Genomic DNA, 27969 nt, shown 5'->3' on the forward strand with positions numbered 1-27969 from the left:
TTCCATTAGTTTTTCATTAAAATCTGCCGTTATATTATTTTTTAATCCCCATACTACCCTTAAAAAAACACTGTTAACCTTTACATGAGAAAAACCCAAGGGGGCATTGCTCATCTTCTTCGGTTCTTCTGCACACAGTAGCGGCAGCGGCGGTCTCCTCCACCTCCGGTCTTCTCACCTCTCGTCGTTTTTCCACATCTCCCTCCCATGTTCTCCCATTTTCTCCAATGAAATAAACAAACAGGGACAAAGAGTTACTATTCATCGTCTCCCACCTTGAGGCGAAAAACAGAGTAGCGACGACAAAAAATCTCTCTCCTCCCTATTTCTTCCTACTCCCCACACATCATTCGCCATTCCTTCTATTCATCCTTTTTCACCCCCCAATCACCAGTCCTCTATTCGTAATTCCTACCGAAGGAGAGAAAGAAAAAACAGTGGTGCGTCGTGTTAGCTCCAACGGACATTCCACTCATCAGCTCCATGGAACTCAAGCTTGGAAATTAGTTTTTCTTCAATAGATCCCTTCGGATTGCTTCTGAGTTATTTCTTAAGTGGTCAGCTATCGAAACAAGCTGAGACTCCCCTGTTTCTCCGATTGAGTGCAGATTGAAATCTAGTATAGTCGAGTCTCTACAGCTCCTCTTCCATCGAACCAAACTGGCACTCAGACAGGCAATCTGAAAGGTGAAACTACCTGGACGTATTTCCCTTTGTTGCAGCGTTCGTTCTTTAGGACAAAAATAAGATCAGCTAAGCTTGATTATTACCGCATCTTCCTCTGTTATTTTCCGTATTCTCTGCTTTGTTTTTCTCAATCATTTTGCTCTGGACTGGTATCTGGATAACCATCCGAACCTAACATGCGGCTTTTGAGTTATTCTCTATGAGATCCTTGAAGCCAACTCAGATTAGCTGTTCATGGCGTTCTCATGGTGTCGTCGAGCGCTGCTGTCGCAAAATGGAGTGCTGGAGTAGTTACCCTCCGAACGGGAAAAGAGATTTTCGTCGACGCCGTTCAAGCTCCTCTCCGCCAAGTGCTCACTACGGCAGCTGTCGCAAAGATGAGCCCGAGCTACATCGTCGAACGCTGCCGCAACCCTTTTCTACTCCTCTCTGTCGACGTCGTTCAACAGATTTCTCTTCTCTAATTTTCTTCTCACACAAACAAAACTTTGGATCGAAAGAGATCACAAAATATTCTGAACTTTCTTCTTCTGAACAAGCACTCTCTAATTCTTCTTCTTCTTCTCTGGAAGAAGGGTTTATGAAGCCATGAAAGGCTTTAACATCCCGGAATTCCTGAGAGCTTCGTTTTTCACGAAGGTCTCAGCTTTCGCTCTCATTTCCTTTGCTGTGATTTACCTCGGAAGGCACTACTCAGATGGGTACCAACAGCTCATCTTCTTCAGCTCCCGCCAGCAAAACCCAGTTATTGCTCAAACCCCATCTGTGGCTCTTTCTCCCAACGCCAACAAAACGTTCGGTCTTGCTTCTATCACACCCAATTAAACTTTAGAGGCGACGAATCCTCCTCTGCCACCACCACTACTACCTACATTGACATTGCCGCCGCCACCACCACCGTCGGCTGCGGTGGATAAAACGGGGATTTTGGATGAGACTGGGACGATGTCGGAGGAACTTGAGGTAGGTGAATTTGATCCGGAATTGGTTAAGAGTTTGGGCAATTTGAGTCGACAGGATGGGAGGGGGAATGACGGAAATGGTGGCAGCAGCGGAGATATGTCGTGCTGTAGCTTGGTGTGAGATGCCGCAACAGAGGGGATCTAAGTCGGACTTCACTTGAAACCGGATGTTGCAACAAGGGGATGTCGACAGAGCATCTTCTTTAGACTGATCGCCTTCACACAGGAAAGGACGTCGTGGTTGATAAGGTGGAGACTAGTAAAGCGAGTTGCGTTTCAGGTATAGTATTTTCCGATCATAGATCTAGTGATCCGCCCTGTTCGGGCGACAGAAAATAGGACGGTTTTTAGAGAAATAGAAAAAGTTTAATGAGATATTTTAATAATTTAATGCATTACGTTATTTGACTGAACGGTTAACGGGGGTTGTCTCACTGTATAGTATAGAGGGTCTTTCTTGCAAAACAAAGTATAGAGGGGTCTTTATTACAGATCCCATAGTATAGGGGTCTTTACAATTTTACCCTTAAAAATTAAGAAAAATCAATAAGAAAAAAAAAAGCATTGGAGAAATTCCATCACAAAATGAGTGAAACTTAAAATCTTGGTAAGTACTGTTTATTTGAATGAAGCCCATGGTGTAGACCCTGCCCATGGTGAGGGTTTTTTTTATATGTTTTAATACCCCTAAGTTTATTCTTGGAGGGGCAGTCACTAAAAATTTGATTAACCATTTATCAAAAGAGAGGTAAATCAAAATAGAAGGAAACCCAACAACAACAGAACACACAACCTCACCCTCTCATCCCAGAAATCGGATTTGGTCTTCACTTGCAGGAGTTGCAGCTTTGTATTGGGAATATCTCCCCAAGTATCCAAATATTTTTAATGCAAGGCTGCAAGGGAATGTATAAACAGTGTAAGCATGGTCTTGTAAGCATTGGTGCCGATCTCCTCATCCCAATCCAATACAAGGCTCAAAATATAAAAGAAAAAATAAATAAGAACCATAATATAAAAATTAGATGTTAAGAATGGAGAATTTTATCAAGGAGGATATGAATGAAATATAAAGGTGGGTGCCTTTGCTATTATACAAATTGTGGAAAGCAAAACAAAAGCCTACTATAAAGTTTTTATCTACACCGAGATTTCTTTTGTTGGAGGGAGTACAACAAATCCAGATTCTAGGCCATTAATTCTTTAACTTCATGGTTGCCGTTACTTTTTCCATTTCCTTTTAAACTAAGCCTCAAGGAGGTGCATGCAGAGGCAGGCCCAACCTTTAATGCAAAACTATACCTCCTATTGGATGTTTGCAATCTCTATTTTTTAAAAATAGGTTTAGAACTCTTAATCGACTTTCCTTACTATCTGAAAGCTGTGTTACAGGATATAACAATGGTATCCAGAAATTTTGAGTTTTGTTTGTTTTAGTTTATTAAAAGAACTTGTAATGTTTTGGCCCACAAGTTGGCTAGTCCGATGTGTTCTGCTAGAGGTGTGTGGAGAGGTTTTCCTCCTTCCTTTTTGTCTCTCTGGTGGGATGGTTTTTCTGATCCTGTAAACTCAGCCTTTTTTAGCAGCAGCAATGAAATTTAGTTCCTTTGTTACCAAAAAAAAGACACTAAACATCGTCTTATCATGAATTTGGAATCTCACATCTCACCACGAGACTGAGACCTATCATAAAAGTAGGACCTGTTATGTCTGAGATGTGCGATGTCAAATCATGTTGATAGGAGGTTGGGACGTGTTTTGTTGGCAGATGATCTGGACCCCCTTATCACATCCACTGAATGAAGTAAGGATATGTTATTAAGAGTAGATGATTTTATAAACCTAGAGTGCCTCATCTGTTTTTCAAAAAAAAAAGTGCCTTATCTTGCCTAGGTTTACAAAGTATTAATTGTTGACAATTCTTAATGAATTAAAAGTGATTTTGAGAATTCCTATCTTATTCATGTAGTAAAAATGTTGCAGTTATATTATGATGTTGATTCTATGATGATAATTTTCCTCATTTTTTCTATAAAGATTCACTTCGAATGGGGTGCGGTGGGAGAAATTTTCATCCCCATTGAAGGGAACAGGGCAGGGAGAAGGAGGGCACTCCCCATTTTATAGGGATCCTTGCTTGGTAGTTTGTTATTGTAATTACTATTTGGGATTTATGTTGACTATTTTGTGTTTTTCTTATGAATTAGTTAATGAGTTTGTGTTAATATCTTTAAAAATATCATTCAATTTATTTGAATGCATTTGAATATATTTAAATATGTATATATAATATGTATAATAAAATTATAATATATATTATATAATAATAAATTAGTAGTGAAAAAGTATTATATGTTATAATTAATAAACTATAAATTATCTGTGCAGATCAGGCTTTAGGCTTTTTATAGGGTCTGGAGGTTAGGGCTCAGGCCTGGTCATTTTTTGTTATAAAGAGGCAAAGCTTTGCACAAACCCAGCCCAACTCATAAACAGCTCTAATTGCAATTATTTTATTTAAAAACATCAAAATCAAGTAAAAATAAAAAATAAAGTGAATTTGATAACACGAGAAAATGTTAAGAAGTTTAGAGGTGTAAATCGGGTCGTGTCACTCGCGGCTTGGCATGAACTTGGACTGGCCGGGCACGATGGTCCGTGGGCCGTGCCAAGCCTGACACGACCATGCAGGCTATGTTGGGATTGGGGTTTTACGTCCACGGGCCGGCATGGCCCAGCCCGCAACCTGGCCTAGTACGGCCCGCAGCACGACCCATATATATTTTATATATAGTTATATATAATATATTAATAAAATAATTTTTTTAATTTTATTATACTAATTTATTTAATTATTGCATATATAAGCAATTTAATATACAAAATTTATATAAAATTAAAATTTTAAGTTTTTTGTCAATTTCTTTTAAATAAATAGCTTTGGCCCAATGCATAGCCCGACCTGGCCAAAGGCTTGGCCCACGGGCCAGCCCGGGCCTGACTGTAGGCCATACCGGTTCAACCCTCAAATTTTTCACTAAAAAGGGCAGCATGGCCCATAATGCCTCGCATACCAGCACAACACAGCCTGCACATTGCTTGAACCACCTACGGGCTATGCCTTGCCAGACGGCCCACTTTACACCTCTAAAGCCCATGAGTATAAAGATGGGGTTTTTCACGGGGATGGAGATGGGAATGATTCCTTGTCCCTACCCCACCCCGTTGCGATTCCAACCTAGGTATCATTGTTGATTGGAAATAGGAGCATTTTTTTTAAAGTTATTCAAATGCAACACAATTGGCTATTATTATATGCTTACGGTGGTGTTGGATATTTTGGTAACTATTTATTTTGTTAGGTTTCCTTTTTGAAATATGTAATGGCAAACATGCCTTCTTTTAAATTGTGGCATATTCTAGAACTAGCAGCCCCTTGTGATGCATGGAAAAATCTAAAAGATTAAATAATTTTATTTATTATTAATTAATTAGTAAATTAACAATTAAATTTTATTGTTAATTATTTGAAAATATTTAAAATTATTATTAATATTTAAAAATGTAATAAATTTATATTTTTATTTAATGTTGATTTACAGAAAATAATTATGATTAGTTTAATAAATAAATAAATATTTTTAATAAATTTAATTTTATTAATCAATTGTAGTAATATTAATAAATGTTATTATTTCAATAATTTTGTATGTAAAATAAATTATAAAATGGTAGAATGGATATTTGGAAAAAACTGGTACATTAATCTAGCATTTTCCGTCTGGGACAGTGACGGAAGGGAGGTTTTTGTTGAGTTTCTCAAAAGTTCAGGGGCGATATTTGTTAAAATGAAACTACAAAGGAGCTTTTTATGATTGTCAGAAACTTCAGGTGAGGCTTTTGTATTTTACCCTTATTTTTAAATAAAAATTTGATTGCTTTTAAATAAATAAAAATAATTGCAAAAACTAACATTTTTATTATATCACTAATAATTAACAATTATATAGGAATGACAAACGGACAGGTTTGAAATGGGTCACTTGTTATGGACACAACACCCGGCAACACACTGCGTTGCAACCACAGACAGCAGCGCGCCTAGCGGCACGCACCGCCCGGCAGCGAGCCGCGGTACAGTTTGCTAGCCACACGCCTAGTGGCACGCACTGCCCGGCAGCAGCACGCACCACACGACAACAGCAAGGTGAGACGCACGCGCCAGCAGTAGAGCGGGGCCCACATGACAGCTTATCCGGGTGGGCCCACACCTATCCAGCCACAACAGCCCTGCTCGCCAACACCAGCTGTACCCTTCCCTTATCCCCTATTTTTGTGTTCCCCTTAGAAGTAGGAGTTTGAGTTTCGATAGAAGTTTAAGTTGCGATAAGAGAGGGACTACCCTAGCCGAATACAAGAAGGAAACCCTCCTGTAATCTCCTATTTAAAGGAGTTTTGAATTTTGAACAAGACATTGAATTTTCGATCAAGGAAGTGCTTAGGAGAGTTAGGGTGATCTCTTGAACAAATCACCCCCCTCAGTTCGCCACCATAGGGTCAACTCGCAAAGGGAAGGGCAAGGGAAGGCAAGGAGTTTTCCCCACAAACCGCCCCGTGACGAGATCCTACACTCGGGCCCATAACATTTTGGTATCAGAGCCAAGTGTCATGGGCGACATGGAGCAGCTATCATCCAAGCTTCACGAGCTGGAACACCGTCTCGTGGAAAATCACGCGGAAGTAAGAGAAGTTAAAGAGGATGTCAGGGAACTTCGGCGTCTACTGAAGTTATACTTCTCCACCAGGGAAAGGAGCCCTGAAGGGGCATCCACCAACAACAGCCTCCGCCCAGATCGGGCAGAGGGCTCCGGTGAACGATAGAACGACACCCCGACAGCAGCAATAATACCCAAATACAGTCGTCTGGAGTTCCCCTCATACAGCGGCAGCGGTAACCCACTTGGATGGTTGTACCGCTGTGAGCAATTCTTTCGTAATCAGCGCATGGAAGAGAAGGACAAGGTCAGCCTGGCAGCATTCCACTTGACCGATGAAGCACAACTCTGGTTCTACCGAGTGGAGCAGGAAGAACTAGGCCTTAGTTGGGACCAGTTCAAGTTGTATTGCCTCCTCCGGTTCGGACCCCCATTAACAAGCAGACCGGGACCATCGCGGAGTATCAGCGGTAGTTTCAGACCCTTCTCGCTAGAGCCTCTTCAGTTCGGCCAGACCAGCAGGTGGATATGTTCACAGCCGGCCTATCTGAACCTCTGAGAGTTGATGTGGGGATGCAGAGCCCACCCAACTTGGTCACAACAATGAATCTGGCCCGAGCCTTCAAGCGCAAGCTGCAGATTAGCCGAGGGCCGTCTAGCATGGGGCGTCCCGCAACGACTTGGACGAACCCAAGGTCTACCGTAAGAGGGCCTTCGATGGCTGCCAACAGGGAACAACACCCTTTCACCAGCAACACTACCCGATTTGCAACTAGCATGGGTAGCAACATGACAGCACCTCCCATCAGACGCTTATCCAGGGCCGAGATGGCATAGCGCCGAGCCAAGGGCCAATGCTTCAACTGTGACGAGTTGTACTCAGCCGGCCACCGTTGCAAGCGGTTATTCTGCCTTTTGGTAGACGAGTTGGAGGAGGAAGACGAGGAACAGGCAGCACTAGAACCCGAGATCTCCCTCCATGCCACCACTGGAATCCAAAACTCCCAAACCATGCAGTTGCAGGCCCAGGTGGCAGGAAAACAGGTACATATTCTAGTTGATTCAGGGAGCACCCACTACTTCATCAGCAAGCAGGCTGCGCTCCAACTGAAGCTACCAATGGAAGACAGACCGCGGCTCCAGGTGGCTGTAGCAAATGGGGAGAGAGTTCATAGTCCAGGGATCTGTCGAAGCGTCCAAATCCAGGTGGATTCTGAACCATTCCTCGCAGATCTATTTGTACTGACCCTAGACGAGTTTGACATAGTGTTGGGAATTAAGTGGCTCATCACCCTCGGCCCTATCCTATGGGATTTCAGTGCCTTGACCATGACGTTTGACTTACCTGAGAAATAGGTTACTTTGAAAGGGACCAAGATGAGAGCAAGAAAATCACAGGTGCATACTCTCCATGGCAACGCCTTGCACACTGCAGAGATGGAGAGGCTTCTTGCCGATTTTTCAGACGTGTTCTCAGAACCCAAGGGCCTTCCACCTGGCCGGTCGTGTGACCATCGGATTCCCTTAATACCAGGGTCAAGACCCGTTGTCGTGAGGCCGTACCGCTACCCGCACCTACAGAAGGACGAGATAGAGAGGCAGTGTACATAGATGCTGGAACAGGGAATCATACGCCCCAACCGCTCTCCATTCTCTTCACAAGTCTTGTTGGTGCCAAAGCAAGACGACACCTGGAGATTTTGTGTGGACTATAGGGAGCTCAACAATAGAACCATCAAGGACAAGTTCCCGATTCTGGTGGTAGACGAATTGCTAGATGAGATCCACGGGTCTCAGTACTTTTCTAAGCTGGATCTCAGGTCAGGCTAGTTCCAGGTCCAAATGGCCCCTAAAGATGTGGAGAAAACAGCCTTCCGAATGCATCACGACCACTTTGAATTCCTGGTCAAGCCTTTTGGTCTCACCAATGCCCCATCTACATTACAGTACTTCGTGGGTGGAGCACGTTTGTCACCTAAGGATAGTTCTGGAGCTGCTACGACAGCACAAGCTCTTCCTAAAACGAACCAAGTGCTCCTTCGAAGAGCCACAGGTCCTTTACCTAGGCCATATAGTCAGCAGGGAAGGAGTCTCAGTAGATAATTCCAAGATTCAAGCCATTCGGGAATGGCCCAAGCCTCTGACCATTAGAGCTCTCCGCGGGTTCTTGGGGCTCACGGGATACTACTGCAAGTTTGTAAGGGACTATGGACTCCTGGCAGCCCCATTAACCAAGATGTTGAAGAAGAATGCATTTCAATGGGATGAAGCAGCTAACACCGCCTTCACAAACCTAAGAGACACACTCTCCACTACCCCCGTGCTGCAACTACCAAACTTTGACCAAGAATTTACGGTGGAGTGTGATACGTCTGGCATAGGCATCGGCGCAGTACTGCAACATAAAGAGCACCCCATAGCCTTCTTCAGCCGCAAACTAGCAGATCGACACCTCAAGCTATCGGCCTACGAGCGTGAATTGATCGGACTGGCCAAGGCCGTCCAGCACTAGAGGTTGTATTTGTTGGGCAGGCCCTTCGTTGTCAAGACACATCACTACAGCCTCAAGTACCTTCTAGAGCAGTGGCTTACTACTCCACCCCAACTGCACTGGGCAAGCAAACTGCTAGGGTTTGACTTCCGCGTAGACCACAAGGCGGGAGCCTCTAACCGGGCCGCTGATGCGCTGTCCAGGCGTGAAGAAGACACGTCACACCTCTGCACAGTCTCCCAGCCCCGCGTGACCCTACTGGAGGACCTAAGGAGCGTGTTGCCCCATTCACCAACATGGAGAGACCTGGTGCAAGAATTGCAATCTGGCACGACCAAACCAAACTGGACCATCCATGAGGGACTTGTGCTGTACAAAGGAAGGGTATATCTCCCAATAGATTGTCCCTTGATTCCAGCTATCCTCGCTAGCATCCATAACGCCACCCATGAAGGGGTTCAGAAGACGTTACACCGCGTCCGTGCAGATTTTCATTGGCATGGTTTGCGAGGCTCGGTTAGGGATTTCATCCAGAACTGCTCCGTATGTCAGCAACAAAAGTGGGAGAACTTACACCCAGCAGGACTCCTGCAGCCTCTTTCACTCCCAACGCAGATCTGGGCCGATATCTCTATGGACTTCGTTGAAGGCTTGCCTAAAGTCGGTGGGAAATCCATCTTATTCGTAGTGGTGGACCGCTTCTCCAAATATGCTCATTTCATTCCATTGTCCCACCCCTACAGCGCAGTTTCTGTGGCCCACGCCTTTTTCACACACATCTTCCGCCTACATGGGCTGCCCGAGCCCATCGTCAGTGACAGGGATGCAGTCTTCACCAGCACCTTCTGAAAGGAGCTATTCAGATTACAGGGCACGACCCCAGCCTTTTCCTCCGCTTATCATCCATAGACGGACGGGCAAACGGAGGTTGTCAATCGCACCATAAAAATGTACCTCCGTTGTTTCGTAGGGGACCAACCACGACGCTGGGTGGACTGCCTTCCTTGGGCCGAATACTGCTATAACACATCCTACCACTCGTCCCTTGGCATGACTCCCTTTCGCGTGGTGTATGGGCGAGACCCTCCCCGACTTCTCTCCTACGAACCGGGTTCAACACGATTGGAAGAAGTAGACCACAACCTCCAAGACCACGATGCCCTACTGGCTGAAGTCTCCTTACGTTTATAGCAGGCACAGGCACGCATGAAGATAGCCTACGATCAGCACCACCGCGAGGTCACCTTCCAGCTAGGACAGTTCGTTTGGCTAAAGCTCCAGCCATACCGGCAGCTCTCCCTCAGGCGACGAGGTCCCCAAAAGCTGACCCCAAGGTTTTACAGGCCCTTCAAAGTTCTTCGACAGATCGGGAATGTTACCTATCAACTTGAACTGCTAGAGCACAGCAAAATCCATGACGTCTTCCATGTGTCCCTACTAAAGCCTTTTACAAGGACTCCCCCAACGCAAGTGCCTCCTCTACCCCCTCTCAAGGACGGCAGACCCATCCTCCAACCTAGAGCTCTTGTCCGGTCACGCATCAATCAGGGCACCTTCGAGGTTCTAGTAGACTGGGACGGACTACCATTAGCGGAGGCCACTTGGATTCTCTGGACCGACCTGCACAACGCCTACCCCGACCTCGAGCTTGAGGACAAGCTCGTTGTCCAGGAGGGGTGTAATGTTATGAACACAACACCCGGCAACACGCTGCGTCGCAACCACAGGCAGCAACGCGCCTAGCGGCACGCACCGCCCGGCAGCGCGCCGCGGTACAGTTTGACAGTCGCACGCCTAGCGGCACGCACCGCTCGGCAGCAGCACGCACCGCACAGCAGCAGCACGCACCGCACAGCAGCAGCACTCGACAGCGGCACGCACCGCTTGGCAGCAGCACGCACCGCATAGCAGCAGCACTCGACAGCAGCACGCACCACACAGCAGCAGCAAGGTGAGACGCACGCGCCAACGGTAGAGTGGGGCCCACACGACAACTCATCCAGGTGGGCCCACACCTTTCCGGCCCCAGCAGCCCTGCTCGCCAACACCAGTTGTACCCTTCCCTTATCCCCTATTTTTGTGTTCCCCTTAGAAGTAGGAGTTTGAGTTTCGATAGAAGTTTAAGTTGTGATAAGAGAGAGACTACCCTAGTTGAATACAAGAAGGAAACCCTCATGTAATCTCCTATTTAAAGGAGTTTTGAATTTTGAACAAGACATTGAATTTTCGATCAAGGAAGTGCTTAGGAGAGTTAGGGTGATCTCTTGAACAAATCACCTCCCTCAGTTCACCACCATAGGGTCAACTCGCAAAGGGAAGGGCAAGGGAAGGCAAGGAGTTTTCCCCACAAACCGCCCCGTAACGAGATCCTATGCTCGGGCCCATAACAGCACTCCTCCTCATCCCCACCCTGTAGTCAAGACATTCTACCCATCCCTACTCCGTACTGTGACCGGCAAGATCGGAGCAATACTCTAGAATCGGCTGAATTTGATTTTAAACATAAAATACCACATATTTTCAAATATACCCAAATATTGTGTTCCAAGACAAAATATTGATTTAATATGTTATGACAAAAACACTTATTTTTCAATTTCCAATGCCCTAAAATATACCACACCATCATTATATTGAACATTATAAAAAAAAAGTGTGGTAAATTCAGAAAAACTACTATTTTATATACACCTTAGTGGGTTCAGCTAGACCACACTACAGTTTCTGTGGGCCGACTACAAAGCACCCTAAATAAATTTTGGGCTCCACTATCATACGGAAAAAGCTTTGCGACCAATAAACCACTATCACGAAAGTGGTAATCATGTTCAAGGGGTTTGGGTTTTAATTGGGAAAAGTCCTTCCGGCACAATAGATTATCATTGTTTTTCTTTGCTTTCATTTCTTGATGATAGTTTTCATTCTTTACATGCTTTGAAGCTAAGAACCACTTCAACAGTGATTTCAATCTTCAAGTTTCAGCTATTTACATATTTCAACCAAATACCCACTTAACTTCAGTACACACGGTTGTTTGAATTATTATTATGACTACAAAGTAATGATTTATCAAGTGCTAAATAAAATAATTCAACCGTTCCTGCCTCCTCGCGCTATGATGGATGGGGATTATGAATTGTAGGGAACGTTTCACTTCAAAATTCAGAAAATAAAAAATCTTTTTAGTTTTTTCAAATCTTTGGATACACATTCTCATAAAAGCTTTTTCGCCATTTACCACTCTTTCTTCTTCTTTTTTTTTTCTTTTCTTTTAATTTACTTTTCTACACAATCACACCACAGGGGCACGGACGTTGGTAGCTGAGTGTCTTTTGAACTAGATCGGCTTCCATCAGGGCAAATCTGTTCCCACAACGTTTTAACAGCTTATTGCAATCTTCCCATTAAAAAAGCACATAAGTGCTGAGATATATTCAAAGCAAAAAATAAAGACTGTTTGAACGGGGACTGAACCCACCAAATTCCCATTGGACGATATAACTACTTTGAGAAATTCATTTACCAATTTTGATTTATAAAATTTCCACACCACATGAAGATGATTCCCCAAATTTGCAATGTCAACAGGCTCCGTTGCTATTTGCTAAGGTCTCTGGTTACTTGTAGTAGTGGTGATTTGCCATCGAATCTCACTCGCACCAGTGATATTGATGGGATTAGGCTATATATAAGCAAAAACTCTATGCACAATGAAAGCATGTGAATCGCCCCATAGTTCCATACATTGGAAGCATCAACCCATGGCATTTGGAAAATTGAAAGTGAGTTTTCATCTAACTTGGCTTATGAAAAACCACTTTTTTATATGCGCTTTTTGAGAAGGTATCTCTTGCTATTCAGCTGATTACCTGCTTTTTGATTTGGATAAATTAAAAGGACCCCCTGTACTTTGTTTTGTCACAAAGACCCCTCCTGTACTATGACCATAAGACAAAAACCCTCTTCCGTTTGTTTTTTTGTTGAAATCTGCTGTTGCACTAATTTTTAATCCCCGTACTACTCTTATAATAATTATTCAGACAATTGAAAAAAATACTGTTCATCTTTATCAATCTTACATATAAATAATGCAAATGCAGACATCACTGCTTCTCTCTCATCCCCTTTCTTCTTCCCGCTTTCCCCTTTCCCCTTGCGGAGAAATATTTGCAAAAACCGTCTTCTTTGCCTCAACGGAAAAGGATTGTTACATGCTAATTGATTGTAGATGTTTTACTGAGAAAGATAAATAAAATATTCCCCTTACTCATGTGAATTAATTTTAATTAATATTTGAAATTATTTAATAAAATAAATAAATTAAAAAAAAATAAAAAGGGGATCAGGACTCAAGGGGAGTATGGGCGCATGGCGAGGTGGATTAGAGTTTTGACCCATCAGACTCTTCAGAGAACATTGAGTAGGGAGTGAGCTATACTATTTCAAAGCTGCTCTGCTTACTTTCGCTTGATTTCAAAGCTGCTCTGAGTTTGATGAGAGGCGTTATTGATCTCAATACCGTCACTGACGATGATGACAATGCTTCGGCGGTGATCGAGTGTGGACCTGCTTCGCTTTCGTCGCCGTCGTCTTCGTCGGCTTCAGCTTCCCCCGCGTCTGCTTCACTGTGCTCGTCGTCGTCATTGCCGTCGGCGGTGGGGGGTGCGGTGTGTTTGGAGCTGTGGCATGTTGTGCGGGGCCGCTTATATCGTTGCCGGAAAAAAGGGAGTATTGTCATGTACTTGCCGCAGGGGCACCTGGACCAAAAATGACTGCTGGTAATTGCAGATGTTTCTCTCCTCCCCTTTCTTCTTCTAGCTTAACCTTCCCCTTTCCTCTCTCTTACACCGATGACCAAATTGGAAAGACGGTGGCAATAATCGTTGGAGTACTGGCAGCGCTCGTTGGAGTAAATGGTTTCCTTCGTCCTTTCATTTGGAGAGTTGTGAGAGAGAAAGAATGAAAAAGTTTAGAAAAAAAAATAGAAAATAGAAAAAGGACAAAAAAAATAAAATAAAAAAAGTTTAGTGAGAAATTTTAGTAATTTAATGCATTCCGTCATCTAATTTAGCGGTGAAGGGTCCTTTTTCTCAGGGTCATAATACAGGGGGTTCTTTGTCACGACCCCATAGTATAGGGAGATCTTTGTAATTTGCTCTTTTGATTTAAAATAGCATCTTTCAAACGTGAAAAATTAAATGATATTTAACTGATTATATGCTTTTTCATCAAATGGCATTTGAATTCTCCAACCTAAGAAGAAAATTACAGAAAAAATGAATAAATAAAACAAAAACGTTAGGAAATTAAAAGCACTCCCAAAATTAGGCCAAGTGACCATCTCAACTATTAGGACATTCCTCTTGCAGAAATAATTTTGACAAATCAATTCCTCCAACAAAACATCCATAGAGGAGTTCAGCTCTGCTACCTACTAATGCTCCCAAATGTCCCAACCAACCACTACGGCCATTTCATGAATGACAAGGGAAATGTTTTACATTTGTAATGGTTTGTTGGGTGTAGTGTTGGGAGCATTCTATAATAGATATATACCAAAGAAGGTAGAGTTTTAACAACAAGACATGGGGTGTTTATATAGACTCCAAATCTCCTATCCACAATAATTCTATCCACATCTACCCACAAAATAATACCTCCGTGCATCGGGAATATCTCCCATACATATTAATATATACGAGGATGAGATATTCTCATGTATGGCTGAATTGGGATCTGCTTCTCACATAGCATGTTTCACACTTACTTCACAACTACATCCCACCTTATATTAGGAACATCTCTCTAAAAATAATAAATTCAAGGATGAGAGATGTTCCTGATGTACGACCAGGACATGCTGTGAGGTTGGTGTGGAAAATGCAGTATGAGGAGCAGATTTGGACTCACTAAGAGACTGGATCTGCTCTTCACGTGGGGCGTCTCACACCGACTTCCTTACCATGCATTGGGAACAGCTCCCGTACTTATAAGTTATTATTCACGGGAGATGTTCCCAATGCACGGTGGATGTGCGTTTGAGGTGCCACTATATAAGGAGTAGATCTCAATCCCCAGACTAAATAGACTATAATATCTCATCAAATCAAACCCCCCCAACAAATAGTACACCTAGCTCAATCAAAGTTAAATGCACAAATGACCTGACCCACACCTGAAGGGGAAGGGAGGTTATGATATAGATTTTACGGAAAAGTACGGATAGACCCAATGCAGATTTCTGATTTCCGCTGCAAAACTGTAAACATTCAAAATGGCAACAACCCACACTCTATGCACCAACGCCCGCTGTGAGTTGGCATTAATTCCAAGTTGACACCTACCCCAAGAGTACTTTGTGCCTATAAGTTCTAACCCTCGGCTGAACCGTCTTTCTATATTTTACCCCTCTACAAAAATATCCTCATTTATATATATATATATATATATATATATATATATATATATTAAGATGGAAATGAAAAATTGATAATGTGTGTAGGAAAAAAATAAAAAAAAATGAGATAATAATTTATTAATAAGGATATTTTTATCAATTCTATAGTATATTTTAGAAGCAAATGCCCTTAATATTTTTACTAATAACGTCACCTTGATAAAATACCAATTTCCACCTTGGTTTCTCTTCTTTTGTAAATTGTAATGACAGAGCTTATATGGAGGGAAGAAAAGGCAATTCGATTAATTCATCACTTTTCCGAGTTACACTGTCAACGCACTTACCGCGCGCGTGATATATATCTATCATGTTTGCAACTAAACAAACTTAGCAACTACCCTTCCTTCATTTGCTTCGTTTCTGGCGTCCAGATTTGGAGAAGTGCAGGAAAACAGAATAAAATAAAGAGCAACTCCATGATAATTCTTTACTTCAAAGCTATAGAGAATTAGAGATCTTTTCGTCCTCAACTCCCTCTCTCTCTCTCTCTCTCTGTCCAAGTCCAACCATGTACATTCCTTTTATACTTCCGCACAGGCACAGATGCCACAGACATCTATATATATAGCGTGGGACAAGAAGAAGGAAGCCTGCCTCAAAATCCCTTTGAACATGGCCACAAACATCTATTATTTGTTGCCCAATTTTGGATTTCTTTTGCTGGCTGCTTTGATGATTTTTACTCAACATTCAAGCTGCAATCATGTTGGTGTTAGTGAAGATGGCTATTTGGAAACACTGGTTGAGAGTTCGGGCTCAGAGGACCCTTTGCCCTACTCCACCCGAAATTATGGGTACCCTCCCCCTTCTCTCAGTCGCAATGAAAGTTGCATTTTTGTTTCTGAGCTCCGCCCCCATTTATTAATTTTTTTTTTTTTTTGTAACACTTGCTTGTTGATCTTAGGATTAATCATGATTTTGGTGATGATGAATGGAAAATGGTGGGGAAGAAAGGAAAGCAGTTCATCGTCAATGATCAACCCTTTTATGTAAATGGGTTCAATACCTACTGGTTGATGGTTCTCGCAGCGGATCAGTCCACCAGAGGTAAGGTCACTGAACTCTTCCAACAAGCCTCTTCTGTCGGTCTTACAGTCTGTCGGACGTGGGCTTTCAACGACGGCCAGTGGCGAGCGCTTCAGAAATCGCCGTCGGTTTACGACGAAGAGGTCTTCAAGGTATGTGTGCATGGTTTCTAATATCCCCCGGCCGGCTCTCCGGACGGACCCCAAATCCGAGCCATTGTGCTTCAATGTGCCAGACAGACATTGAAATTTTAAAAAGAAAGTCTTGTTTTTAAATGAAATTACAGGCACTTGATTTTGTGGTGAGTGAAGCAAAGAAGCATAAGATAAGGCTTATATTGCCATTAGTTAACAATTGGGATGCATATGGAGGCAAGGCGCAGTATGTAAAATGGGGAAAAGATGCTGGGTTGAATCTGACTTCCAACGATGATTTCTTCTCAAATCCCACTCTTAAGAGCTATTATAAAGCTCATGTCAAGGCAAGTTAATTTCTCCTTAATTTCTAGTGAGCACAATTCTTAATTTCACGCTCTTAGAATTATTATAAAATTGTAACGTTTTAAAAAAAATTTCTTTTCTCGCAATCAGACTGTTCTTACTAGAGTCAATACACTCACGAACGTGAGCTACAAGGATGACCCGACGATTTTCGCTTGGGAGTTGATGAACGAACCACGATGCGAGTCAGATCCCTCCGGGAATAAGTTGCAGGTGTCGTCGACTCATCCATGACGATCAATTTCCATAATCGAATATTCCCAATTCATTATTTTGTGTATTAATTCAATATTGTGACATAATGAATTCAAAACTTGCATGCATCAACGAGCAGTATTGTATTTGTATTTGTATATTATAAGTTTTGTTGAGTGGTTCCAGGTGTGACGACTCTGTTTAATTTGTAGGCCTGGATACAAGAAATGGCAGTCTATGTGAAGTCCATCGACCCAAATCACCTGTTGGAGATCGGAGTAGAAGGATTTTACGGTCCTTCAAAACCAGACAGAGTTCAATTCAACCCCAACACTTATGCACAGCAAGTAGGGACAGATTTTATCAGGAATCATCAAGCTCTTGGTGTTGATTTTGCTTCTGTTCACATCTACGCCGATTCTTGGTGAGTGAGTACTATATTATTATTATTGTCAGCTTCAATTCAATCTCAAATATATGTGAGAATTCGATAGGATTTAAAACTGATCAGTAGGGATTTGCATAAGAATGAATGAGGCATGGACATCCACACATGTATTTACTATTGCTTCTATATAATATATGCAATGCTAGCTATAATGAATGAATGGGAGCTAGACTCATGATCAGACTACAAATAATTAATAAACATCTTTGGATCCTGTTTGATTTTGATGAAGGATTTCACAATCAATCTCGGATGCTCATATCCAATTTGTGAAATCGTGGATGCAAGCCCACATCGAGGATGCTGAGACACTGGGAATGCCTGTTGTGTTTGGTGAGTTTGGTGTATCAGCAAAAGACGGTGGTTACAATTCATCGTTCAGAGACACCTTCATTAGTACGGTGTACAAGACAGTGTTGGACTCTACAAGGAAGGGAGGGAGTGGGAGCGGAACCTTTGTATGGCAACTATTCCCAGAAGGAACAGACTACATGGATGATGGGTATGCAATTGTTCTCTCCAGGTCGCCTTCAACATCTAACATTATCTCGCTTCAGTCAACAAGGCTTATGATCTTCAATTCTTTGTGTTCTTGGAATTGCCGTTGGAGTTGCAGGAAGAAAAATGCACTGCACCATTTTCTATTCCCTGATGAGTGATCCATGTTTATCTACAAACAAACTTATACATATATCATATGTGTGTCAATGTGCCTGCAGTCGTCCTACCTCCCATTATTCTAATTTCTAAATTTATATAAGTACTACTGGTCCTTGGTGGTGAATTATACATCCAAATGAAACATTAAGTTATTTAAGAAGAATCTCTCTCTCTCTTTTCAAACTCAACAGTACATTATATCCTGATCTCTACTATGTTCTTTTTTCACTATTAACCCTTAAACAGCAAATAAAAATTGAATGACCATCTTGATGTTGGGAAGAAACTAAGTTTATCCACAAACTATTTCTCTCCCAAAAATAAAAACTTGTAGATATCCAGCTATCACAATTTCAAGCAAGATATCAACAAAAACAATCATAAGCCAAGAAAAGAGAGATACACACGATATTTAACGTGGAAACCCCCTCCAATGTGAAGGGTAAAAAACCACGGGGCCAAGGAGACTCAACCAAAAATCTCCACTAATAACTTGAGGTAACAATTACAACAACTCAAACACTACAATATGCTCACAAACTTAGAGCAAATACAGATTCTCAAACATACAAACGAGAATACAAAAAACGGTGAAAATAACAGTCATAAAAACTCACAAACGCGGCTACTGTTCAGGCCACAACATGGAGACCTTCACTACTCCAAATCAGATCTCCATCGTTTAGATCGTAGGCTATGAGTTTCAAACAATCTCACAAAATTTCAGCTAAATCGAACCACAAATGTCCCTTGATCAGAGTAATTGATGAAGACTGCCGTGAGATGTTTTCTTTTCCCGAACAACTACGAGTTGATTCTGTTCGACCTCAAATAACCGGCGATTCAGAGCTCCAATCAAAGATCCGACCGTTCAAAATGAAACAAAATGAGTCATCCACTTACTGTCCAAATTTCTGCTCGATCGGACAGTGGATCGGAAAGTTCCGGCCGTTTGATGAACTCTGCACATTGAGAAATCTGCACAGTATTTCGATTTCTCTCTTTTTCTCTCTCTTCAACACGCCGCGCGCAAAAAATATCTAACCCTAGTTTTTGTTTTTGTTTTTTGAAAAACAAAAAAAACAGTTGGCCTAAGGAGAGTGGGCTATAATATGGGTCAATATCCCATAATGGGTTGGGCCCAACAATTCTCCCCCTCCAGCCCATGAGAGAAGGGAGACACTTTAAAAAAAGGCAACTATGCAAATTTAAGGCCGGCTGCTCCGGCACACAGTTCAAGCTTCTCTCGAGGCACCACTTTTGTCATCATGTCAGCAGCATTTTTGTCAGTGTGAATCTTTTCAAGTTCAATCAACTTGGAGTTCAAAACATCTCGAATCCAATGATATCTTACATCAATATGCTTCGATCTATTATGAAATGTTGGATTCTTACCAAGATGAATAGCACTTTGACTATCACAATATAAGACATACCTCTATTGAGTGAAATCAAGTTCATGCACAAACTTTTTCATCAACAGCATCTCCTTACATGCTTCAGTAATAGCGATGAACTCAGCCTCAGTCGTAGACAATGCAACACACTTCTACAACCTAGACTGACAGGCCACAACTCCCCCTGCAAAGGTAATGAAATAACCAGAAGTAGACTTTCTAGAATTAACATCCCCAGCCATGTCTGAATCTGTAAAACTATAAAGAATAGGTTTCCCAATTCCAAAACAGAGTTTTAAACTAGAAGTACCCCGGAGATATCTCAATATCTACTTCACAGCAGTCCAATGTTCTCTACCTGGATTGGATAGAAAACGATTAACAACACCAACTGCATGAGCTATATCAGGCCTTGTGCAAACCATTGCATACATTAAACTTTCTACTGTAGATGCATAAGGAATACGTTGCATTTCTCCTTTTTCTTTATCACTAGAAGGAGTTTGTCTAGTACTAAGCTTAAAGTGTAAAGCAAGAGGTGTACTTACCACTTTAGCCTTATCCATATAAAACCACTAAAGTATTTTCTCAATATACTTCTCTTGAGATAACCACAAATTCTTGGCCTCTCTGTCATGAGTAATCTGCATGCCAAGTATATGTCTTGCTGGTCCTAAGTCTTTCATTGCAAAAGACTTACTAAGCTCATTTTTCAACCTGTCAATTCTAGAACAGTTATGACCAACAATCAACATGTCATCAACATAGAGCAATAAAATGGTGAAGTCATTATTAGAAAACTTCTGCACAAAAACACAATGGTCTGAGGTTGTCTTCTTGAATCCCTGCTGGATCATAACAGACTCAAACTTCTTGTATCATTGTCTCGGGGCTTGTTTCAACCCATATAGACTTTTTTCAATCTGCAGATATAGTCTTCTTTACCCTTCACCACGAAACCTTCTGGTTGTTCCATGTAAATTTCCTCCTCCAAATCACCGTGAAAGAAAGCAATTTTTACATCCATCTGCTCAACCTCTAAATCAAGACTGGCTGCCAAACCAAGAACAACTCGGATAGAAGACATTTTGACAACAGGCGAGAAAATCTCCTCAAAGTCAATTCCCTTTTTCTGACGATAGCCTTTGACAACTAATCTAGCTTTGTATCATGGATTAGAAGTATTCTCCTCAGTCTTTAACCTGTAAACCCACCGATTTTGCAAAGCTTTCCTGTCCTTAGGCAACTTGACCAGCTCAAAAGTATGGTTGTCAACCAAAGAATTCATCTCATCATTCATAGCGGCAAGCCATTCTTTCTTGTGCTCAGACTCCATAGCCTCTTTGTAGCAATCAGGTTCTCCCCACTTTGTTGGGAAGAAACTAAGTTTATCCACAAACTATTTCTCTCCAAAAAATAGAAACTTGTAAATATTCATCTATCACAATTCCAAGCAAGATATCAACAAAAACAATCATAAGCCAAGAAAAGAGAGACACACACGATATTTAACGTGGAAAACCCCTCCAATGTGAAGGGTAAAAAACCACGGGACCAAGGAGACCCAACAAAAAATCTCCACTAATAACTTGAGGTAACAATTACAACAACTCAAACACCACAATATGCTCACAAACTTAGAGCAAATACAGATTCTCAAACATACAAACGAGAATACCAAAAGCGGTGAAAATAACAGTCCGAAAAACTCACAAACGCGGCTACTGTTCAGGCCACAACATGGAGACCTTCACTACTCCAAATCAGATCTCCACCGTTCAGATCGTAGGTCTGTGAGTTTCGAACAATCCCACCAAATTTCAGCCAAATCGAACCACAAATGTCTCTTGATCAGAGTGATTGATGAAGACTGCCGCGAGATATTTTCTTTTCCCGAACAACTATGAGTTATTTCTGTTCGACCTCAAATAACCGGCGATTCAGAGCTCCGATCAAAGATCCGACCGTTCAGAATGAAGAAAAATGAGTCATCCACTTACTGTCCAAATTTCTGCTCGATCGGACGGTGAATCGGAAAGCTCCGGCCGTTTGACAAACTCTGCGCACTGAGAAATCTGTACAGTATTTCGATTTCTCTTTTTCTCTCTTCAACACGTCGCGCGCAAAAAAGATCTAACCCTAGTTTTTGTTTTTCTTTTTTGAAAAACAAAAAAAACAGTTGACTGAAGGAGAGTGGGCTATAATATGGGTCAATATCCCATAATGGGCTGGGCCCAACACTTGAGAGCCTTGAGAGCAGCATTTTAATTTATGAGTCTGCACCTACCGGTAAGAACTAAGAAGCAACACAACAGCTCTGGCCACATCACAGTTGTGTGTCTGTGTCCTCAACGGATGATTCCGATATCAGAATTGTTAATACTTGCTAGCACATTGTATTTAAAAATTAAAACTTGATATGATACAACTACAAGTTAGGATTTCAATAGTAAATTATTTAGACGATTGAATCCCATACAAGTAAAGAATTTTACAGCCTTTCATTTTCTGCAAGAGTGAATAGTCAGTCACTCAGTTCCCTCTTGGCTTGGAAGGTTGAGATTTCTCTGTCATACAATTTTTACAAGTTTCCCCAAAATATTCTTCTTTCGTTTTTTGAGAATTAGCCCAGATATAGAAAAAAAATTAAACCCCAATACACCTCAAAAGATTCCCACGTCTCCTCCAAAAATCTTGCTTGTTTGTTAATTATTATCACATCTCTAATCTCTAATCTCTAATCTCTCCTCCGGAGTTAAAAGGCTAAAGCTCTGAGTCTCTAACCGTGTCTTCCGAAGATATATATATATATATATATATATATTAATTACCCATTAAATACTTCCAAGTTCTGATGGAGAAGTTCAGCTTCAGTCAGCGCAAACCTGTGCTTATACAGTTCAAACAGCCTCTTGCAATGCATCAGGAGTATTTTCCCATGAAATAAAGCATATAAGTACAGAGATATTCTCAATGTAAGGCTGTCAAGTATGCGCTGAGAATGTTTGAATTTAGCTAACTACAGATTAGTTAATGTATTAAAAATATTAAACGAGAGAAAACAAACAATCATATATATATACATATATAGCCAATTGGACCATGGCCCACTATACTAGGCCCATCAAGATTCATGAGAATGTTTATAACCATATACGCATATATTGTCACTCACTCACTTGTGGATCAAGCAACAGAAGAAGATATGCCCTGCCCGCCGTGCAACTAGTCCAAGCCTTTCCCATAACCATTGGTGGGCCACCAATCCAAAGTCTTATATGCATGCTCATTTATGGAATCTAACTCCTAGAGCTTGGAATTGGATGGTTTATAGTGAGTGAATAAATAGTTGTAATAAAAGCCCATGAATTTGGTTTGAATGATCAAGGTAAATAAATTCACTATCATCCACAGAAAAGTGGGTAAGAGTATGACCCAGATTGGAAATGGAGCTACCTGTATCGGGATTCGGGAAGAACAACTAAAAGGCAAAAACTGTCTCTTATTATTAGTTCTTACATATGAAAATAAAAATGATATTTCCTAATTTTCTGAGTATCAGGATGAGGAGCGCATGGAGAGGTGTTTGAGTGATGAGCATCTTAATGTAGGATTTGTCATGTCATTACAAGGTATGAAATTAAGAAAACGACCACCATCAAAGTGGCCCAAGATCCGACCAACGATTTTTCAATTCAATTACTCATGCCTCTGAGATAAAATGACTTTTTATCATTTACCACAAAGAAGACTTTTATCATGATAGAGTCATTTGAGAATTTATCATCATTTTAAGCATTGTACTTTCAGCTTACTACAGCATGGGATCAGGTTTTTAAACTATTAATAGTAAAAAGATGAGGAAACAAAGATTAGTCAGAATGCATAAATTGAAAATTAAGTCATACTGGATGAAAAGGTGTTAGGAATAGTGTAGAGTGTCTTCCCAAGATCCAAATTGAAGGTTTTATTGATTAAATATTCTTTCTGATTGATTGTCAAGAAATGCTCAACTGGTGTGGTGTAATCAAACTTCAGCATATAGCAGAGATATCATAAGGTGGATGCATGGGAATAAGGTCCACTGAGGAAGATGGACCTTGTGTCAAGTGCATCCACCTCCCTACAATGTTGCCATTTTGAACTAAAACATTAGTATTAGAAGAAATGGGAAATTAGGGAAAAGAAGGATCTGCAATACATGCATTACTGGGTAACTCGCTACTTGCTCAAGCTTAGTTTTGAAAGAACAGAGGCTGCCTGGTCACCACCCAGCAAGAAATATGGATGTCTCAAAGCAGCAGAAGCTGATAACCGACCTCGTCTGAGGAATCCTCTCTCTGAAATAAGCTTTGTAGCTAGATCCCATCCTCTACCAGAGTCAAGATCTAGAAGCTGTAAATTAGGCCTCAACCGAGTGAACTTTCTCCATTTGTTCAGATCATATCCAACTTGCTTTATCTCTGAATTGAAATTCTTTAGACCTGCCGCAGACCTCAAGGTAGGTATCGCCATTTGCAACAGTATAATGCCAGCAGAATACATATCAAATAGGTCGGGACTATTAAACTGCATCAACCATGAAATATCTCACTTTAGTACCTCAAAGAATGACCAATGTTTTTAAAACGAGAGAGAACCAGGTGGTCAGACTGGGTAAAAACAGATCAGGTACTAGAGTAGTCTGGCCAGGTGATCAACATCAAACCAAGATGGTTCAACCAAAAAAGAATAGAGTAATGCACCTGTCCAGATGGTGGCTTGACTTCAAAAATTCATTTTTGTTTTATTTATTAACCCTATTTTTGAGTGTCATTTAACCATTTTTTCTGCAGGGTTCACCATAGTCAAATCAATGGCATATTCAGTTCACTGATCTGTCTGTTTTTTTAAACATTGGTACTGATTATATGAACTTTATTCACATATTCACTTATTGTGGACATTTAATCTTGTTGATTCTAAACCTATGATACCCAGATACCTGTACAAGGGTGCAATATGTATCAGATACTTCAATTTCAAGTGTAAATTACATATCTGACACCATATCCTGGCCTTATCATATCTATGTGACATAAATTCGAACATAGAATTCCATTAGATATAACCAAACTGCTCAGCCAACTTCTATGCATACCAGTGCTACATTCACCAAAATGCCAATTGGATGCTTAGGATCTAAACTCACACACGACAACCACCTTAGATCTTCTCTAGGAAGAAAGAGCACAGAAAACTGTAATACCTGCCAGAGGATTGGAGAAAGAAGAGCTGCAATGGGCTCCGGAGGTGGCTTAGGTGTTTCTTCAGGAAGCACATAAAGTTCAGGAGGGCAGTAATCTGGGTCAAGAAGTCCACGGTTTGGCACATAATTCTTCCCAATCCGAAGGTCTGTGGCTGCCCCAAAATCTATAAGCTTGATCTGCCCCTTCTTTGTCACCACTAAGTTGGATGGTTTTACATCCCGGTGCACAATACCTGTGTCATGGATCTTCTTGAGAGAATTTATGATTTGACGCATTATCTGTTTGATGATCAGTGAATTCCGTTGGAGAGAATCTAATCCTTGCAAGACACGGCCGAACATAATGGACTCTAAATTTAAAGGGAAGTTGCGATCTTTCATATAATCAGCCAGGCTTCGATCCCCCTGGGACATGGGTGTCTCAATAATAAGTATGACAAAAATAAGCAGTCTATACTTGCATAAACATAGCATATTTTGGTTTTGGAAAGTTAAAAGAAGCCTGATCAGATTCTGTAGAAAGGAGAAAAATACAAGGAGTGTATAAATATGCAAGTGAAACATCACAACATCATATGCATTTGGCATTTAACAACATGATAGTTTCTTGAAGAAACAATAGAAATTTTCTGTGATCATAGTAGCATTAATAAGGGCCATTACCCTATGTTGGTCCTGGCTATCCAGAGTTTTGAAGGGCTAGACTTGGATTGGATATGGACTTGACCCTTTTGGGATTTTTTGCACAATTTGACCTCTCTCCGATCCAGATCTGTACTCTCATGCTTCTCAGCCCAACATTTTACCATTGGACATGATGCCCAATCATGCCATTACCAACACTAAAGCAAATAAATAATTGTTACAAACTTTGAAAAGTAGTCTGAATTTTTATGTGACAATAGGTGAAACAAGATTCATGTATCCAACCCCATATAGTAGGGATAAGGCTTGGATGATGATGAATATCTGTATTTGTGGGTTCAAAATGTCCATGATCATCAATTCAGAGCATTCAATATTAGACTATTATCCCTTAGTTCAGCCTACACCAAACTCCTACTCCTCACAACTCAGAGACTCCTGGTTATCAATCAGTGCTAACTGCTGAATATGAAAAACCGGAGATATGTTTTTCCATTGTCTAAATGAAGGCTCTTAATTAGATGTTCAGTAATGCTTTTAAATGTCACTTTGGGGCCATATTTTAATTGGAATGATTATCCTAGTTGCCTTATGGAATCCTATAAGCTCTATAGAATCTAAATAGATGAAAAATTGGAGATATGTTTTCCACTGTTGAAATGAAGACTCTTACTTTTTTTTTTTTTGGTGGGGGGGAGGGGGTGAAAAGCATATGAAAAAAAACAGTGGAAATGAAGGCTCTTACTTAGATGTTCAGTAATGCTTTTTAATGTCATTTTCGAGGCCATACTGTAATTGAATTGAATCAATTGATTACCCTCTGTGCTTGATATTTGATAGATAGACTGAAAGTGTACCTCAAATTTCCAAACAAGCCATTTTCCTCCCTTTGTGAATTGTGAGCTTGTTTTATCGGCAACAAAACTCCCAAGGAACTCAGCGCATGTTTCAGGTGCTGCTCTCGATAGCCTATAGTTAAACCACTCCTCAAAATCACCGCATTCTTCAGCCCCTTTTATTCCAACCTTCACCTGCTAGGTTATTGAAAGATAAGAAATAAGCAAAATAGAAGCATGACAGCGGGAGCAAATATGCATCCTTCAGTACTAGAGAACCTTGGAAAAACCCAGAGCTCTAGTCATCATTAAGAAATTTGCACAAACAAGAACTGCAATTCACACATACAATCCAGATAAGTTAAGGGTCCCATTTCTTTTACTTGGTAAAAAAAGGTATAGTTCAAAAATAACGAAAATAAATCAGCATCCCTCTATTAATTTGATGAAAGCAATGAAAATTTCTGTGACACGACAATCGCCTGAAAATCTCAAAATGGCCACCAAAATTTTCAATACAACCAGCATGCACCTTCTTTGAGGTCGGGGTGGGGGGCCTGGGCTGGGGATTATGGAGAGGCAATAAAAAAATTAACAAAACTCATTTTCATCCTGAAATGATGTACAAGAGACTCAGAAAAAGAAAAGAAAAGAAAAGAAAAAAAACTTTTGGGAAAGGATGTGCAAGCACCAAAAATGAGAAATTTTTAAGATAAGCCCTAAAGATTAACGGTTCCTAAGACACATTACCCTTTTAAGAATTTCTACTGAAAAGAAATTACCTTTTTAAGAATAACCTTTTGCTTCACTTTGCCATCTATTTCTAATGCTTTTGCCTTCTTCTGCACTCGATCTTCTATACTTAAACTTTTCGGAACAACTACACCGGAATAAACAATACCAAAAGATCCTTCTCCCAATCTATCCCCTATAACGAAGTCAGTCCTCTTCAAGCTCCTTCTTCCCAGTAAGCTATCAAAACCCAGTTGCAAAGGAGCTAAAAGATACGCATCAATGGCGCCCATGAGAACACCTGGCCTTGCAGTCAGGTAAACCCAACTAAGACCAGCAAAAACCAGAATGCTCCATCTCTGTGCTTCTGGTATATCTTCAGAAACTATCTGAATTTGCGAAAGCCCGGATTTAACGAAAGGGAATAGAGTCACTAGTTCATCAAAATGAAGAGTATTCTTCAACAGATCGTCAGAGATAGTGCCGAACAATGCATATTTGCACTTTCCCGGGTATTTTGTAGAAGAGCCTGTGAATGAGTAAAGGTGATTTGGGGAGATGGGTTTCGTAGGAGAGAGCCATGGAAATTTGGGGTTCCAATGGAGGGCAGTTGCAGCTGGGGAAAGGAGAGATGCCATTGGTGCTTGCTGCTTGCTCGAAGGGAAGGATGGGCTGGCTGAGTCCGGTATTTTTTCTAAAGAGATTCAACACAAAGTGTCAGCAGAGGTTGCTTTTTTGCCACGTGTCAGTTACAGGTTTATCCATGACCATGAACCCGGTTAGTAAATTGTGGTTTGCTGTATGTTACTACTCTTCTTCGTCAACACACCCTCCTCACGACACTGTCCAGTCGTGCACCGGGAACATCTTCGTCCGTGCATTAGGAACATTTTCGTACTTAGGGAAGATGTTCCCGATGCACGGCTGAAAAGTTTGTGAGGGCTGCTGAGTATCAAATTTGTGAAGA

At 41.2% G+C, this 27969-nt stretch overlaps 2 protein-coding genes and 1 long non-coding RNA gene across 5 annotated transcripts; 2 read left to right on the top strand and 1 right to left on the bottom strand.

The window, feature by feature from the left end:
- Positions 1-1790: 1790 nt before the first annotated feature.
- On the top strand, positions 1791-6139 carry LOC148801859 (uncharacterized). 2 transcript variants are annotated; one of them, XR_016081885.1, is made up of 3 exons: positions 1806-1929; positions 5440-5540; positions 5660-6139. It is a non-coding gene; the product is annotated as an uncharacterized LOC148801859 (long non-coding RNA). The 2 variants fall into 2 exon arrangements; XR_016081886.1 differs by lacking the exon at positions 5440-5540 and having other exon boundaries at positions 1791-1929.
- Positions 6140-15715: 9576 nt separating this feature from the next.
- MAN6 (Glycosyl hydrolase superfamily protein) lies at positions 15716-18268 on the top strand. The gene is made up of 6 exons (XM_010246244.2): positions 15716-16109; positions 16220-16493; positions 16628-16822; positions 16932-17054; positions 17249-17460; positions 17717-18268. Exons 1-6 carry the CDS (start codon positions 15859-15861, stop codon positions 18141-18143), a joined length of 1482 nt encoding a protein of 493 aa, XP_010244546.1. The 5' UTR covers positions 15716-15858; the 3' UTR covers positions 18144-18268.
- A 5212-nt stretch (positions 18269-23480) lies between these two features.
- STN8 (Protein kinase superfamily protein) lies at positions 23481-27681 on the bottom strand. Of its 2 annotated transcripts, none has more exons than XM_010246243.3 (4): positions 27053-27681; positions 26292-26465; positions 24790-25194; positions 23481-24110 (listed from the first exon to the last, which is right to left on the bottom strand). In XM_010246243.3, the coding sequence occupies exons 1-4, from the start codon at positions 27638-27640 to the stop codon at positions 23763-23765; spliced, it is 1515 nt and encodes a 504-aa protein (XP_010244545.1). In that variant the 5' UTR covers positions 27641-27681; the 3' UTR covers positions 23481-23762. The 2 variants fall into 2 exon arrangements, with proteins under 2 accessions (XP_010244545.1, XP_010244544.1); XM_010246242.3 differs by having other exon boundaries at positions 26292-26468; positions 27053-27678.
- Positions 27682-27969: the final 288 nt, after the last annotated feature.

The sequence above is a fragment of the Nelumbo nucifera genome, chromosome 2, assembly GCF_055504915.1.
Source record: "Nelumbo nucifera cultivar China Antique chromosome 2, China Antique-T2T, whole genome shotgun sequence".
Lineage (NCBI taxonomy): Eukaryota > Viridiplantae > Streptophyta > Magnoliopsida > Proteales > Nelumbonaceae > Nelumbo > Nelumbo nucifera.